We start from the raw sequence: 15,934 nt of genomic DNA on the forward strand, positions 1-15,934 counted from the left end.
GTAGAGGTAGGAGGATTAGGAGTTTAAGGTCATTCTCTGCTACGAAGCAAGTAGCAGGACAGCCAGTGCTATACAGCAAGATTCTGTCTCAAAACAAGAGGTAAAGCTCATTGGTAAAGGGCTTTGTTAGCATGTTCAAGTCTCTGGGTTCCACTCTCAATACAGCAAAAGAAAACAAACAAACAAACAACAAAAAAAAAAAAAAAAAAAAAAAAAAAAAAAAAAAAAAAAAAAAAAAAAAGAAGAAGAAGAAGAAAGGAAGGGGAACAGGGGAAAAGAAAATACATTCTATTCTTTTAACCCATTTTTGTATTTACATTTGCATTGCATTCAATTGATGGTACCATTCTAAGGAATTCCATCTTGTTTGTCCCATGGTACAGGCCCATTTCAAGAAAAGCTTGGGCCAGGCAGTGGTGGCACATTCCATGCCTTTAATCCCAGCACTTGGAAAGCAGAGGCAGGTGAATTTCTGAGTTCGAGGCCAGTCTGGTCTACAGAGTGAGCTCCAGGACAGCCAAGGCTACACAGAGAAACCCTGTCTCAAAAAAAAAAAAAAAAAAAAAAAAAAAAAAAAAAAAAAAAAAAGCTTGGATGTACTGCACCATCTCTGTTGGAGCTTATAACTGCACATAATGAGCTCATTTGGTCCTTATATTTTGTTCTCTATTCTGATGAAGAAACTGAGGTTACATACAGGTCATGCCCAAGGTAACCTAGTGTATCCGATTCTTGTGTTTTTCTGTTTTAGAATGACTTGTGTTTCTCTGAAAAGATTTTTAGGGGCTCAGATAGATGGTTTCACCTATTCCTGGTTCAGATTGGGAGATAAGTCTAGAAAGGGCTTGCTAAATATGACACAGGAGACACAAAATCAGGACTCATGACAGACAAGAAGTGCCTTCGGAAAGTCTGAACAAGCCTTTCCTCTTTCCCAGCCAGACTCTTACTAGGAACATTTGCAAGAAATCATTCTTGAGTCTTTGATAGGTAGAGCTCCCAGAAATGAGAAGATGGGTCTAAGCTCTGGTTCTGCCCTTTGGGTAGGCCACTGCGATCTTGGAGCACCTCCGCCCCATTTAAGATAGGATCTTCTGTAGTTTAGGCTGGCCTCAAGCTAGCAATTGCCCCTTAGTGTAACTGGAGGATAACCTCCAGCTCCTAATCCTCCTGCCTCTATCTCCCTAGAGCTGGCCATACAATCGTGTACCACCCCTTTCCAGTTTAAATGTAGGCAGGGTTTCACTTTGGATCCCTGGATGGCCTAAACTTAGAGATGTACCTGCCTCTGACTCCTGACTGCTGGGATTACAGGCATGTAACCCCTACACTGGGCCCTAGTTTAAAACTTTGGCCACCTAAAATGGCTCAATTACTGGAAGACTTGACAGAGACAAAGTTTCCCTCGGAAATAACTTTTTAAACGCTCAGATTGCCCAGAGGATAGATAGATTATAGTTCACTCTGGGCTCTGAAGCGCGATTGCCTAGGCTCAGATCCAGGTAAATAACCCTACCTTGAGAAAACCGTGCCTCAGTTCTCTCCTATGTGAAATGAAAGTAACAATAAAATCTTCTTCATAGGGCTCAAGCCTCGGAAGTACTCGGCACACAGTAACTGCTCAGCAGTTCTTAGAAGTAGAGTCCTCAAAGTGTAGGTATTTTGGAACCTCAGACGACGCCCCACCTCCATCCCTGTGTCGTCCCGCCCCCTACCCCGCGAAATCCCGCCCCAGGTTCTTAGGCTACCAAGGGGGCGCCAGAGATAAGGACGTCTTTCTGGTAGAAACCGAGGACGCTCTAGGTGACAGCGGTGCTCCTCTGTGGTCATAAGCGACGGCGCTCTAGGCGGCGGGAGTGAGGGGCGGGCTTTCTGTGGCGCGGCCGGCTGGCAGCTATGGCGGCTGTTCGCGGCCTGCGAGTGTCTGTGAAGGCGGAGGCCCCCGCCGGGCCGGCTTTGGGGCTTCCGTCGCCCGAGGTGGAGTCCGGTTTGGAGCGTGGCGAGCCGGAGCCCATGGAAGTGGAAGAAGGCGAGCTGGAGATCGTGCCCGTGCGGCGCTCCCTAAAGGAACTGCTCCCGGTACGGGCGAGAGGGGCGGGGGCTGAGGAGGTCGCCGAGCGAGTGTCCCTCGCGAGGCAGGGAGGCGGCGGACAGCGGCGCTGGCGCAAGTCCGGGAACGCGGGAGAGGGGCGCGAGCGCCGAAAGGCGGGGGCCGCGCATGACCCGGAGAGCGCCCGAGAGAAAGGACGCCGGGGCGCCCGGAAATGGGTGCAGAGAGCGCTGGAGGAGGCGGGGGGGGGATCTCGGAAAGAGTCGGGGACACCCCTGTCGCTGCCCCTCGGTGCGGGCCCGTGGCCCGGAACGAATCAACTGTGTTTGTCTGGAGATAAAAGGGAGCCGCGGGCGGGAACAGAACCTGGAATCAGCCCTGAAAGGAAGTGTTAGGTGCCTCGGGCATCCAGGTCTCCTGGTGGTGGGTCCTCCTACCCCGGCGGAGTTAGTGTCACTTAAACAAGCCCTCTTCGCTTAGGAGGGCTAGAGCTGTCAAACAGCAGACACTCGTGTGTTGGTATTGAGGATGAGGGTCCTCACGTCCCCGCGCACCTTCACGGCGTCTACTCGGTGGTCCCAGCTTCTGACACAGAGTGACAGTTCATCTTTCTTTAACCGCAGTGGGTATCAGGACTGTTTTACTTGTGCTTTGGTAGTCACATGCCCCGTCTTAAAGCTGGTCTGAGGTCTGGATAGCAGGATTTTCACACACAACATGAACTCCCCCGCGCCCCCTCCTTTAATTACAAGATAGCAAGTCTTGGTTTTACATTTGAAGTTATGAGTGAAGGTAGTGGTGACAAATGACAATCCCTTTGGTAACAACATCTATAGATTATAGTGTATAGTGTATAGATCGGGTGTTATCCATTCAGTCATTTTAACATGTATGTATCCCACACCTCGCTAAGGTGCTGGTGTAATCCTAGGTGCTTAAGAGCAAACTCCCTCTAGGTGTTTGCCCTAGTAGGGGACACAAGTAAATAATTTTCTTTTTGTATTAAGTGCTACAAAGAAAACACACCCTGGTAATAGGATAGAAAGGACAGTGGCCAGGAGGGACGTGAAGCAGTTGGTTTGTGTTGGGATGCACAGGGAAGTCCCCCGAGATAGTTAAATTCAACTTTAACCCTAAATGACAAAAAGGGGCCAACCATGTCGGTTGGAAGGGAGTAATTCCCAGCAGGGAGGATAGCAGGCACAAAAGTCTCAGCGATGGGAACTAGATTGTTTTGTTGGAGAAATTTTGGGTTGTCTTAAGCACAAGAGGAGAGCAGAAGTCAGAAAGACAGGTATTGTAGAGGAAAGCAGGGCCTAGAAATTGAATGCAGGGTCCAGGGTATTGGCTGCAGACCTGAGACTTTAGTCCTCGTTCTATTCATGTCTCCTCCTTTTTTTTTCATTGTATTAGCCTGTATTTTTCCCAGAGATCTAGGACTTGAAGCATTTTGGGGAGGCATTTGCTCCACCTAGTGGCCTTTCATGGAAAATCTGTCCTGTCTGGTTTGGGGAGTTAAGTGACTATCTCATTTTTGACATTTTTCACAAAAGACTTTTAGATTTTCATTTATATAGATACCCTGAGTTGACAGAATTACTTAATGTTATGAACAGGCTCCTGTCTGGGGTCTGGAAAGGAAAAGACTTCTTATTATTAGAGTGGTTGCTTGCCTCTGTGGAGCCTCTGAGAGAGACTTCCTCCTAACAAGGGTAGTTAAAATGCAGAAGGGTTGCTGAAAAGAATGACTTCAAAAAGGGCCAATGGTCAGGCCACCTTTTATGTGGATTTTTCTGTCAGAGTTTCTCATCTTTCCTCTTCTGTTAGGACACAAGCAGAAGATATGAAAACAAGGCTGGCAGCTTCATCACTGGAATCGATGTCACCTCCAAGGTGAGATTGTGATTATTCACTTTGATAAGCAGATGGAATTAATGAACTTGGTCTTTACCATTTACATAGTAGTATTTTGTCTCATTTTTTTCTTTTGTTCCTGATATATATCTCATCTATATGTGATATATATCTCATGATGTCAAATATCTACCTCTGTCAACCCAAAGATGTCCTTATATATCCTGAAGATGTTCAGGCAGCATTTGTGTGTGCTTGTATCCAAGAAAAGATAATCACTACTTAGTTGCCTGTGTTTAATCATTCCCAAAAAAGAGTTTGTACTGGGAGTGCTTATTTTAATATTTATGTATTACTTAACATTTACTTATGTATGATGGGTGTGTGTGTTCTGTGTGAAAGTGTATGCATGCTGTAACACATGTAAAGTCAGAGGATAACCTCAGGTGTTGGTTCTCACCTCTCATTTTTTTGTTTTGTTTTGTTTTATTTGAAGCAAGATCTCTCTGCATAGCCTTGGCTGTCCTGGAACTCATTATGTAGATCAGGCTGATCTTGAACCCATAGAGGCCCACCTACCTCTGCACTTCAGGTGCTAGGATCAAAGGCATATGCCACTGCACCTGACTTCTTTTTTTTGTTGGTAGTAGTATTATTGGTGTTATTTTTAAATTTGTGTATGAGTAATTTGCCTGCGTGTATGTAAGTGTACCACGTTCAGAACTAGTGTGTGAGGAGCTCAGGACTGGAGTTTCAGATAGTTGTGAGCTGTCCTGTGGGTATTGGGAACCAAACCTGGATCTCTGCAAGAACAGCCAGTGGTTTTAACTGCTGAACTGTCTCTCCATTCCCCTCCTACCTTGTGTTTGAGATATTGTCTCGTCTCTGTCTCCTGTCTCCTATTCTGCTAGAAGAATGTAGAAGTTACAGACGTGCCACAGTGTCTGGTGTTTACATGATTTCTGGGGGTCCAGATTCAGGTTGTCAGGCTTCCACAGCAAGCGCAACCACAGTCATGCCATGTCCCTGGCCTTGGGAATGCTTACTTGGATGCCATTTGCACTCTTTAAAAAACGTGTTTTGGCCGGGCGTGGTGGCGCACGTCTTTAATCCCAGCACTTGGGAGGCAGAGGCAGGCGGATTTCTGAGTTCGAGGCCAGCCTGGTCTACAGAGTGAGTTCCAGGACAGCCAGGACTACACAGAGAAACCCTGTCTCGAAAAACCAAAAAAAAAAAAAAAAAACGTGTTTTGTTTTTACTTTCTATAAAAATGTTAAAATCATCTAACATGTAAATAAGCCCTTAATGTATATCTATGGAAAAACTGTTTTCCAACTTAGAAAAGTAGGATTTTCTAGTTGTCTGCATGTCTAAGCTTTGAGGGCCATGCCAGCTGAATTATTCTCAGCATCTGACAATATTGTCTTTTGCTAAGTGATTGCTGTTACCATTGTATCACCTCCATTATAATACCTCAGAGTGAAGCCTCTTATTTTCCATGTGATCAATTATCAGTACATTGCTTTATTTCAGTTCAGACTTTTTCTTTTCTTTTTTTTTTTTAAAGATTTGTTTATTTTATGCATGTGAGTACACTGTTGCTGTCTTCAGACACACCAGAAGAGGACATCAGATCCCATTACAGATGGTTGTGAGCCATCATGTGGTTGCTGGGAATTGAACTCAGGACCTCTGGAAGAACAGTCAGTGCTCTTAACTGCTGAGCCATTTCTCCAGCCCCAGACTTTTTCTTTCTTCCTGATTTAAATGTGTACTGTTCAGTTTGAAACAGAAATTTCAGTTTCAATTATATATATATATATATATATATATATACATATACATATATATACACACATATATAGGTACATATATATATGTGTGTGTGTGTGTGTGTGTGTGTATGTGTATATATATATATATACATGTTGGTTTTTCGAGACAGGGTTTCTCTGTATGGTCCCAGTTGTTCTGGAACTCACTTTAGACCAGGCTGGCCTCAAACTCAGAAATCCACCTACCTCTGCCTCCCAAGTGCTGGGATTAAAGGCATGTGCCACCATTGCCCAGCTTAATTATATTTTTTATTTTGTATATATATCAATGTTTAGCCTACATGTATTATGTGCACCATGTGCATGCCTGGTGTCTATGGAGGTTAGAAGAGGGGGCATCAGATATCCTCTGGAAATGGAGTTACAGACAACTGTGAGCCACACTATGTGGGTGCTGGGAACTGAACCCTGGTCCTCTGTAAGAGCCCCTAGTGCTTCTAACTGCTGAGCCATCTCTCCAGACCCAATTTAAAATGTAAGCAGTAGTATATATTTATGTATTAGATCTTTAAAAACAAGAATAAATATAAGTATGTCAGACTTGGCTTCTTATAGTTTCTCCCTCTCTGTTTGTGTCAGATACTTAAAGGCCAAAAGAAAGAACTGAACATCTTCTAGTGGAGAAAATAGTACAGAGTGAAGTGTTCTCAGTGTCATTAAGAAGTAGACTTCTTTCAAGTTGATATTATTTTCTAATATGTGAAACAGGTACCCGGGAAAAGGATTTGGCTAGGAGATTTACTGGCTCGGTCAGTTAAGTGCTTGCTGTGGAAACATAAGAACTGAGTTCAGATCCCTAGCACCCATGATTTTTTTTAAAAAAAAGATGCATAGAAGTATGTTTGGATCATAGCACTAAGAAAGACCTGCTCCCCACCCTCAAATGCACACACATGTTCCTACCTATACACTAAGCACACACACAAACTGAAGAAAGTAGATTGTTGTTTGTACTAGGAAGACTTCAGTGAAAAAAAATGAGCATAACTATTAAGAAATAACAGAAACATTGCTGCTTCCTCATACCCACAAGCTGGTCTTAGCAGACCTTTAGTCAATATGCAGTTACTGAAGGGCTCTTGAGAGCCATCAGAAAATCATAATTGGACTGAATTTATTTTCACTCCTGGAAGACATTTACAAAGCCAAATGTTTTTTGAGCAGTGTTAATGCACTTTGTCACTTACGAATGAAGATGGGCAATTCCGTGCACATAAGGCTGGAATAGAGGAGACTATTTTTGCTCTGGTGTTATTTTTAAATGGGGGTGTGGCTTTTAGGGAATGGACCATTCAGGCATATATAATGTGGAAGAGCATAATAGGTGTGATTACCATGCCCACAGACAATGTAAAGTGATAATGGTAGTTGTGGGGTTCCTGGAAATAGCACTGGATCAGATCTGCCCTTAGCTAGAGGAGATATTTTCTGCAAACAAACCTTCTTCCGTTTTTTTGTATCTTCATTTCTGCACTAGGAAAATTGAGGTTAGGTTATTTGTTTTAACTTCTTGGTGTGATTGTTGGTGATACATGAAATATCAGAAAACTTTATAAACAATTGTTCACTGACTTCTTGATGTCCCATTATGTTCTGGGTACAGTCATAGGCTGTGATAGGATGGAAATTATTTCAGAGGGATTACTGTATGCTATGCATGTCCAGTTCTCTGCAAAACACACTCAAGGTTGCTTATTTATTCTGATTTACTTGAAGGTTGCAGCATGTTTGTGATTTTACTTTCCTCATCCTCCCTTTCCCTATTTGCCTCTTTTTGTACTTTCTAGGAAGCAATTGAAAAGAAAGAACAGCGAGCCAAGCGCTTCCACTTTCGAGCAGAAGTAAATCTTGCCCAGAGAAATGTAGCCTTGGACCGAGACATGATGAAGAAAGGTACAGTGTTTTGGGGGAAATGTTTTCATCCTGTTCCAAGAGTGACTTTCCCTGCCATTATTTCATGTTTCTGCCTTTGTCCTGTATGTCCAGTCATTATCCAAATACTCGAGGAAGGGATTCTGACATCACCTGTGTAAAGGTGAGATGCTGTCAGATAGTCCTCAGTTAGAGCTACAAGAGTGGAACAGAAGAACCTGCAGGGAGGCTTGAATCAGAGGTGAGACGTGCAATCTTGCATCTGGACCACCTCATCTGCTTTCATCCTAGTGATATTAGGTAGCGTTTCTTTGCCTTTAAGAATAGTGGAAGCCGGGTAGTGGTGGCGCATGCCTTTAATCCCAGCACTTGGGAGGCAGAGGCTGGCAAATTTCTGAGTTTGAGGCCAGCCAAGTCTACAGAGTGAGTTCCAGAACAGCCAGGGCTATATAGAGAAACCCTGTCTCAGAAAAAACAACAACAACAACAAAAACAAACAAAAACAAAAACAAAAAAAAAATAGTGTAAGTGCATCACTGTGAAGCTTTCTTTTAGGGCACTTGGAGCTCTTTTGGAGCAGCTGGGATTTTTATTGGTAAAGATACATGGTACATGCAGGCCTCCCAGGACTTATTCTCAAAGAGACCTAAACCAACTGTAGCCTATTTTATTAAGGTACTTTTCTTCCTAGAACTCATAGCAAGGCAGTTGATAGTGGTGGGTTTTTTCTTTCTTTGTGGTGCTAGATGTAACTCTGAGACTCACCCATGCTAATCAAGTCGTCACCACATCCCCAGCCCAATTACTAATTTTCTGTTTGCTTGCTTGAGGCAGCGTTTCATGTAGCCCAGACTGAAGATGATTTTAAACTCATGGTCTTCCTGCTTCTACCTCCCAAGTTCTAAGATTCCAGGGGCGCACTATGACACTCACTAGCAAAGCAATTTTTTAAAAAGGGAGCCTTCAATTGAGTGAGCCTACATCCTTCTCATTGCTTTCTTATCTAAATCCATGAATATAAAGTTGTGTTTATAAATATTGGTATTTATAAAGGGCTCAGGAGGCAGCCTTCTCACTGCATGTTGAAGCTCTGTGGTGCTGTGTGAGTCTCTTTAGTCATGCTTGGTTGATGAAAGCGGAAGTTCATAAACCTGCTGGATGAGGGAAAATGGCTATTGTTTGTTGGGAATGTGCTTTCTTATGGCACTGGGTTAAGTACATCTGTTTGTTTCTCACAGCAAGTCTCTGAGGAATATGTTTTTTTAATAATTATTTTACAAAGGAAGAAACAGGTTGTAGAAGTTTAATGAGTTGCTCAGAGCTAATGAAAAACTCAGAATTCTAACCTATAGCCGTCTTACTTTAAAGACTTAAACCTTACTTTTAAAAAAACATTCTTTTATTGTGTATAAGTTAGTTAAGGGGTTGGGGATTTAGCTCATTGGTAGAGCACTTGCCTAGCAAGCACAAGACCCTGGGTTCGGTCCTCAGCTCTGGAAAAAAAAAAAAGTTTAGTTAATAATTGTTTATAGAAAGGCAATCACTGCCTCACTGCCCTTCTTTCTTTCTTTTGAGACAAAGTGTTAGCATAGCCCAGGTGGCCTAGAACTTAGGTAGTCTTCTTGCCTTCTTTTTTTTGTTTTTTTGTTTTTTCAAGACAGGGTTTCTCTGTGTAGCCCTGGCTGTCCTGGAACTCACTCTGTAGACCAGGCTGGCCTCGAACTCAGAGATCCACCTGCCTCTGCCTCCCAAGTGCTGGGATTAAAGGCGTGCGCCACCACTGCCTTTGGTATCTTAAGGGATCATAGCTGCTGCCTACTAAATTTCAGACTGATGAAGAGCTTTGCAGTCTGTAGTTTGAATTTCCTTCTCTTCTGTACATCGATGTAGGGTTAATCCTTCACAAGGCTTCAAGGTACTTCTCTTTCCCTGCTCCTTTGTAGAGATTATTGCCTAATTCTGAAGTCAGCATGGTGGCATGTAACTCTGGACTAGAAGATCTGAATCTATGGAAATGATTCTCATGTTGTTTTTCATTTGTGTTCTGGTTCTGGATTAAAGGCTTGTGCCACTCCTCCCAGCTAGCTGTCTGCACTTTTTTTTTGGCTCTGCTGTTAGTGAAAGAGCAAAGCAGATCGGCTTTTTTGCAGCACAGCAGTTAATGAAAAAAGAAAGCTATTAGCACTTTGATGTTGTTATTTGGTTGGCTTTTTTGAGACAGGGACTCACTATGTAGCTCTATCTGTCCACTCACTATGTAGACCATGGTCTTGAACTCACAGAGATCCACCTGCCTCTGCCTTTCTAAGTGTTGGAATTAAAGGCTTGTGCCACTACTTCCAGCTAACTGTCAGCACTTTTGTTTGTTTGTTTGTTTGGTCTTGTTTTATTTGAAATAGGATTCTTTGTGTAAATCTGGCTATCCTGGAACTCAGATCCGCCTGCCTCTCCCTCCTGAGTGTTAGGATGAAAGGCGTGTGCCACCACTGACCAGCTGACAGCGCTTTAGATAGGACTGTTCATGTTGTTCTGGAAACATGGTCCTAGTCATGACAGGCTACTGCAGCATGCCACCCGTACTCTGTCCCAGTGATTGTTTCTAGTCTTCTAGTCTCTCTGGCTGTGGGCTTTGTTTCTCTTTTCTCTTTCTAGGGTACTGCCTCCTGACAGTTGTACATCAACATTTTCTGTCACTGTAAAAGTTTCCCTTTGACCCTGGAATTGACTCTTTTTCTTTCCTGGGCTTGTATGATAGGTTGTGCTCACCTAAGTGTTCATGTGACTTTTCATAGAGCCTTTTTAAACTGTTACTGTATTTGGGGGCCACTAGTTTTGTTTTTAATTATCTTAACTGGGGACTGTGGATTGACTTTTTTCTTTGGGTTTTTTGAAATCTCCTCTCCTCAAGACTTGAACTTTTGTCTTACTCTGTTGCTGGTCATCTTCCTTCCTTATTGAAGCATCCAAGATGGTGCCCTGAGTGCCTGGCACTGAGCAACACTTGAGTAAATACACAGTTCACTTGCTGTAAGTCTGGCCACCTTCTTAGGCTCCCTTTATTTTGTGACATTGCCTTTTTCTTTGGCATCCCTCCATGAGACCCCAATTTTAAGGAAGTTCTTTATCTGGCGGGGAGTGTGGGGGCTCGCTTCCAGCAGGTTGGTTCTCCTTTGAGAACAGACCTCATGTGCATTCCAGATGAGTGCTTTCCCCCTGAGCTCCATCCCTAGCCCCTTTTTCTTATTTGGAATCTGGGTCAGGATGGCTTTGGCATCAGCTTCCTTGGTAGTTGGAATTAAGGCCTGTGCCACCAGGTCTGGTTTTGACCTGCTTCTTTTGAAGAAAATTGTTCACTGTCGATACGTATCTCATTCTGATAAATTAAACATATCTAGGCAGAATTTTTTATTTTTTCACTTTTTAAATAAGTTTTAGGGCTCAGTGGTTAAGGGCACTGGCTGCTCTTACAGAGGTACTGAGCAACCACATGATGGTAAACAGATTTTTTTTTTCCGAGACAGGTTTCTTTGTGTAGCCCTGGCTGTTCTGGAACTCACTCTGTAGACCAGGCTAGCCGAGAACTCAGAAATCCACTTGCCTCTGCCTCCCAAGTGCTGGGATTAAAGGCGTGTGCCATCACTGCCCAGCTAAACAAATCTTTTTTAAAGAATAAAAATACACAAGTAAAAATTTATATGAAAAAATAATATTTTATGTCAGCAGTTTTAATTATTGTGATGGAATATCATTTCAAAACAGTTTCAAAAGGGCTGATGATGTAACTCAGAAGTAGTATAGTTGCTTAATATGCATATGGCAGGGCCCATATGGAACAAATAAAATAAATAATAATTTTTCTTTATCCTTATACTCAAAAAAGTAATTAAATTTTTTAACAAACAATTTTCTCATGTATTACATACTGGCCACAGTTTCTGCTCCCTCTTCCCCTGCCAGTCCTTCTCCCCCACCTTCCATCTGTGATTCACTCAGGCAGGCCTCCCATGGATATCTACCAAACGTGGTGTATCGAGTTGTAGTAAGACTAGGTGCCTCCCCTCACCTTAAGGCTGAATGAAGCAACCCAGTAGGAGGAAGAGGATCCCAAAGGCAGGCAAAAGGGTCAGACACTTCCTGTCCCACTGTGAGTCCCTCAAGAAGACCAAGGTCTCCTTGGAACAATAACATATATGCAGAAGGCCTAGGTCTGACCCATGCAGGCTCCCTGATTGTCAGTTCAGTCTCTGTGAGCCCAGGTTAGTTCATTCTGTGGGTTTTGTTGTGGTATCCTTACCCCTCCCGCCCCCCAGCTCCTACAGTCCTTCCTCTCCTGCAGGATTTCCCAGTTTTTACCTAATGTTTGGCTGTGGGTCTCTGTATCTGTTTCCATCAGTTGCTGGATGAAGCTTCTCTGATGATAATTATGCTAGGCTCCTGCCTACAAGTACAGCAGACTATCGTTAGGAATTGTTTCATTGGCTTTTTTTTGGCTGGTCATGTTTGGTTCTATCCTGGGTCTCTGGGCTATCCAGCTTCTGGATCCTGACCCTCCAGTTAGTGTTGGAGTGGGCTCCATTTTGCGGTACGGGTCTCAAGCTGGACCTTTTCATCCTTCTTTTGGGTTTAAACTATTTTCTCAATCTGTAGGCTTTCTTCTTTTAGTATAGTGATATTTGTTAATATATACTATGGTGTGTTGATACTGAGTTTTGTTACCCTTTTCATGTGCCTGACTCATTGATTAAGTCTATTTTACCAGATAAACAAACATATATTTTCCCTAACACCCAGACTTTTCTTTCACCACTGGGAGTTGTTTTTGTTTCCTTTTTTCTTTTGAGACAGGTGTCTCACTGTGTAGTCCTGGCTGGCCCAGATCTCACTGTATAAGCCAGACTGGTCTTGATCACCTGCCTCTGCTTCTCCAGTGGTGGGATTAAAGGCATGTAATGTGCTACCATGCCTGGCTCTGTCTTTTTTTTTTGTTACATTCTGTAGAACCATATCTTGACTTAGCCTTCTAAAATCTTTTTAGATTTTAGCTTTTGGCTCAAGGAACTAAGAAGAATGTAGACCTGGCTAGGACTCACCTTATACAAGGTGTCCTAGAACTCAGGGCAGCTTCCTGTCTTTGCCTTTCCAGTGCTGGAGTTACAGATGGGGTACTACCAGTATCACCATGCTTGGCATAGCCCCACATTTCCTTTTTTAAAATCTCTGCCTCCTTAGTGCCGGGATTAAGGCCTACACCACCACACACAGCCATATTGCCTATTTTTAAATTGGATTTTTTTCTTTTTCTTATTTTAAAGATTTATTTATTTTAATGTATGTAAGAACACTGTCACTGTCCTTAGACACAACAGAAAAGGGCATTGGATTCCATTACAGATGGTTGTGAGCCACCATGTGGTTGCTGGGATTTGAACGCAGGATCTCTGATAGAGCATTCAGTGCTCTTAACCACTGAGCCATCTCTCCAGCTGCCCCCAACCCCTTTTTTAACAATTGGGGTTTTAGAGTCCATTATATAGTCCGGGTGTTAACTTTTTGGGAGGTGTAATTTACAAACATAGTCTTCCATTTTATAGACTGTTTCTTCATTCTGATGATTACTTTATTTCCTTTACTGAGAAGAAGTTTTTGAGTTTGATATAATCCATCTGTTTGGTTTTGGTTTTGTTTCCTGTACTTAGGGAATCTTATCCAAGGAATTCTTTTCAGTTCTAGTGACCTGAAGCTTTCCTCCCATTTTCTTTTGGTAATTTGTTTCAGAGTCTTTTTTTTTAAAAGATTTATTTATTTTATGTATATGAGTACACTGTAGCTGTCTTCAGACACACCACAAGAGGGCATCTGATCTCATTATAGTTGGTTGTGAGCCACCATGTGGTTGCTGGGAATTGAACTCAGGACCTCTGGAAGAGCAGTCAGTGCTCTTAGGTGCTGAGTCATCTCTCCAGGCCCCTTTGTTTCAAATTTTACAAGTCTTTTTTTTTTTTTTTTTAATATTTTGCTTTATGTATATGAGTGTTTTGCCTGCATGTTTGTCTGTGTTTCATGCACATGCAGCCCCTGAGCGTATCTGCGTACTCTGCAAGAAGAACAAGTTTTCTTAACTACCGAGCCATCTCTTCATCCCCTAAGTATTTCTCAGGTGTGCACAACCTATGCCCCGTGAGCTGCATATACCTCAGGATAACTATGAATGTACCACAACACAAAGCTATAAACTTTCTTAGTACATGACAAGAGTTTGGATGTATGATTTTTCTGTTTTGTTTTGTTTCATAACTTGATTACATGGTTCTCCAACATGAACTCTATGATGAAAGATCCTGTTGCAGTATTGGAAGATTAGGCATGGCTCCATACATTTTGAGTTAATAACAAGCCTGCTGACCTGCTTCTGCCATCTAGGCTCAACCTACTCAAATCTAGTGTGTAACCGTCAAGGTAGCACTGTATACTGAGTGGCAGTGTAAATTGGGATACCTGTATGGAGGAAGTGCTATGTGTGTTCCTTAAAAAAATTAAGCAGTAGGACTAGTATAGAACCCAGTACACCACTTCTGAGCAGATAGCCAAAGAAAAGCAGGATGTGAAGAGATATCTGCACACCTATGCGTTTTGTTGTTTATTGTAGCACCACTCACATAGCCAAGACAGGAAACTAAGTTAAATGCTCATTTCTGGTGCTAGGGATTAAAGCTGAGGCCTTACACATGCTACGTAAGCCCCATCTGTGAGCTACATCTGCCCCACAAGCTGATGGATAGATTAAGAAAATGTAGTACATACTCCCACGGAATACTCTTCAACTGTAAACAAGCAAAGCCCTGGCATTGTGACAACATGGTAGAAGTAGAGGTCAGTAATGTTAAGTGAAATAAGCCTGCCACAGAGAAACAGTAGCACATGATTCCATTATGAACTTTAAAATAAATGAGTTCAGTAGCAGTAGACAGTCAGATGCTGCTTACGACTGGGAGAAAAGGAAGGACAGAGCTTTGGAGATGGTTGATCAATGGCTGTAGTTATAGTTTGGAGTAAGAAGATCTGGTTGTAGCTGGGCAGTGGTGGCACATGCCTTTAATCCCAGCACTTGGGAAGCAGAGGCAGGCGGATTTCTGAGTTCGAGGCCAGCCTGGTCTACAGAGTGAGTTCCAAGACAGACAGGGCTACACAGAGAAACCCTGAAGAAGGTCTGGCTGTGGAATTGCATGGGAGGGTAATTATAGAGAATGGTTTTGTAATATATATCTCAAACGTATAAAGGAAAGGAGTTTGAATGTTTATACCAGAAATGAATCATAGATGTTTGCTTTACTTTTTGTTTTTGAGACAGGGCCTTACCCTATAGCCCAGGTTTTTCTTAAAGTCACTATGTATGTAGCCCAGGTTAGCTTTGAATTCTTGGTGATCTTCCTTCTTTAGCCTTTTGAGTACTAGGATCACAGGCCTGAGCCAGCATAGCATGCCCTGTTTTTATGTATCAGTTAAAAGAAAAACATGCTTGGGAGTAATGAGAATAGAGTTGTCAGACTTACTTGAAGAGGAAGGGAGGTTATAAGACCCTAGTTTTCTATGGGATGTCTTATTTGCATAAGATTTAGAAATTAATACTACTTGTACAGATTTGTAGGCTTCTGTCATCTCCATACATGTACATGTCAAGCTTTGTTCAGATGCATCCTCCAGCGCTTCCTCCTGCTCCACTCCCCGCACTGCTCCTGGTCCACAGCGCCTTCTCTATTAGTCTCTGCTTGAGGTCTTTAAAGGAATTAAACAAAACTAGATAGTAGATATATAAAGATTTACAAATTATTAATGACATATTTACATATTTTACAATTAAAAAGGTTAAATAAGATAATGTACTTGAAGTAAGTATTTCATGGAAACACTCAGATGACCATGGCTTTCAACTTTTTTTATTTGTGGATGTGTTCATGCTGTAGTGTGCATATAGAGGTGCGAGGACAACTTTCAGGAGTAGTTTTCTTACCTTCCACCTTGTTGAGGCGGGGTCTCTTTCTGCTGTGCTATATTCTCCAGGCCAGCTGACCCATGAGCTGTGTCTCTGTCTCCCATCTGTAGAGTCTGGGGTTACAGATGCATGCCGCTGTATCTGACTTCCTATGTCGGGTCTGGGGTTGGAACTCAGTTCCTCAGGCTTATGTTGCAGCCAGCTCTTTAACTGCTGTGCCATCTCCTAGACCTCAGGGATTATTGATAACTTTCTTTTTCATTCAATATGTTTTAAATCTCTGGTATATAATCTCTCTCACTCTTTCTCTCTCTCTCTCCCCCCCCCCGTATG

General features: G+C 42.7%; 1 protein-coding gene across 1 annotated transcript in view; it reads left to right on the plus strand.

Moving 5' to 3' along the window:
• Positions 1-1,810: 1,810 nt before the first annotated feature.
• Positions 1,811-15,934, plus strand: part of Ncbp3 (nuclear cap binding subunit 3) — a 29,166-nt gene continuing 15,042 nt past the window's right edge. Inside the window, exons 1-3 of the mRNA XM_031351086.1 lie at positions 1,811-2,079; positions 3,878-3,943; positions 7,527-7,632. Coding sequence (XP_031206946.1) covers positions 1,897-2,079; positions 3,878-3,943; positions 7,527-7,632 — 355 coding nt within the window. The 5' untranslated portion in view covers positions 1,811-1,896. The remainder of the gene's footprint in view (positions 2,080-3,877; positions 3,944-7,526; positions 7,633-15,934) is intronic.

The sequence above is a fragment of the Mastomys coucha genome, unplaced genomic scaffold (genome assembly GCF_008632895.1).
Source record: "Mastomys coucha isolate ucsf_1 unplaced genomic scaffold, UCSF_Mcou_1 pScaffold5, whole genome shotgun sequence".
Lineage (NCBI taxonomy): Eukaryota > Metazoa > Chordata > Mammalia > Rodentia > Muridae > Mastomys > Mastomys coucha.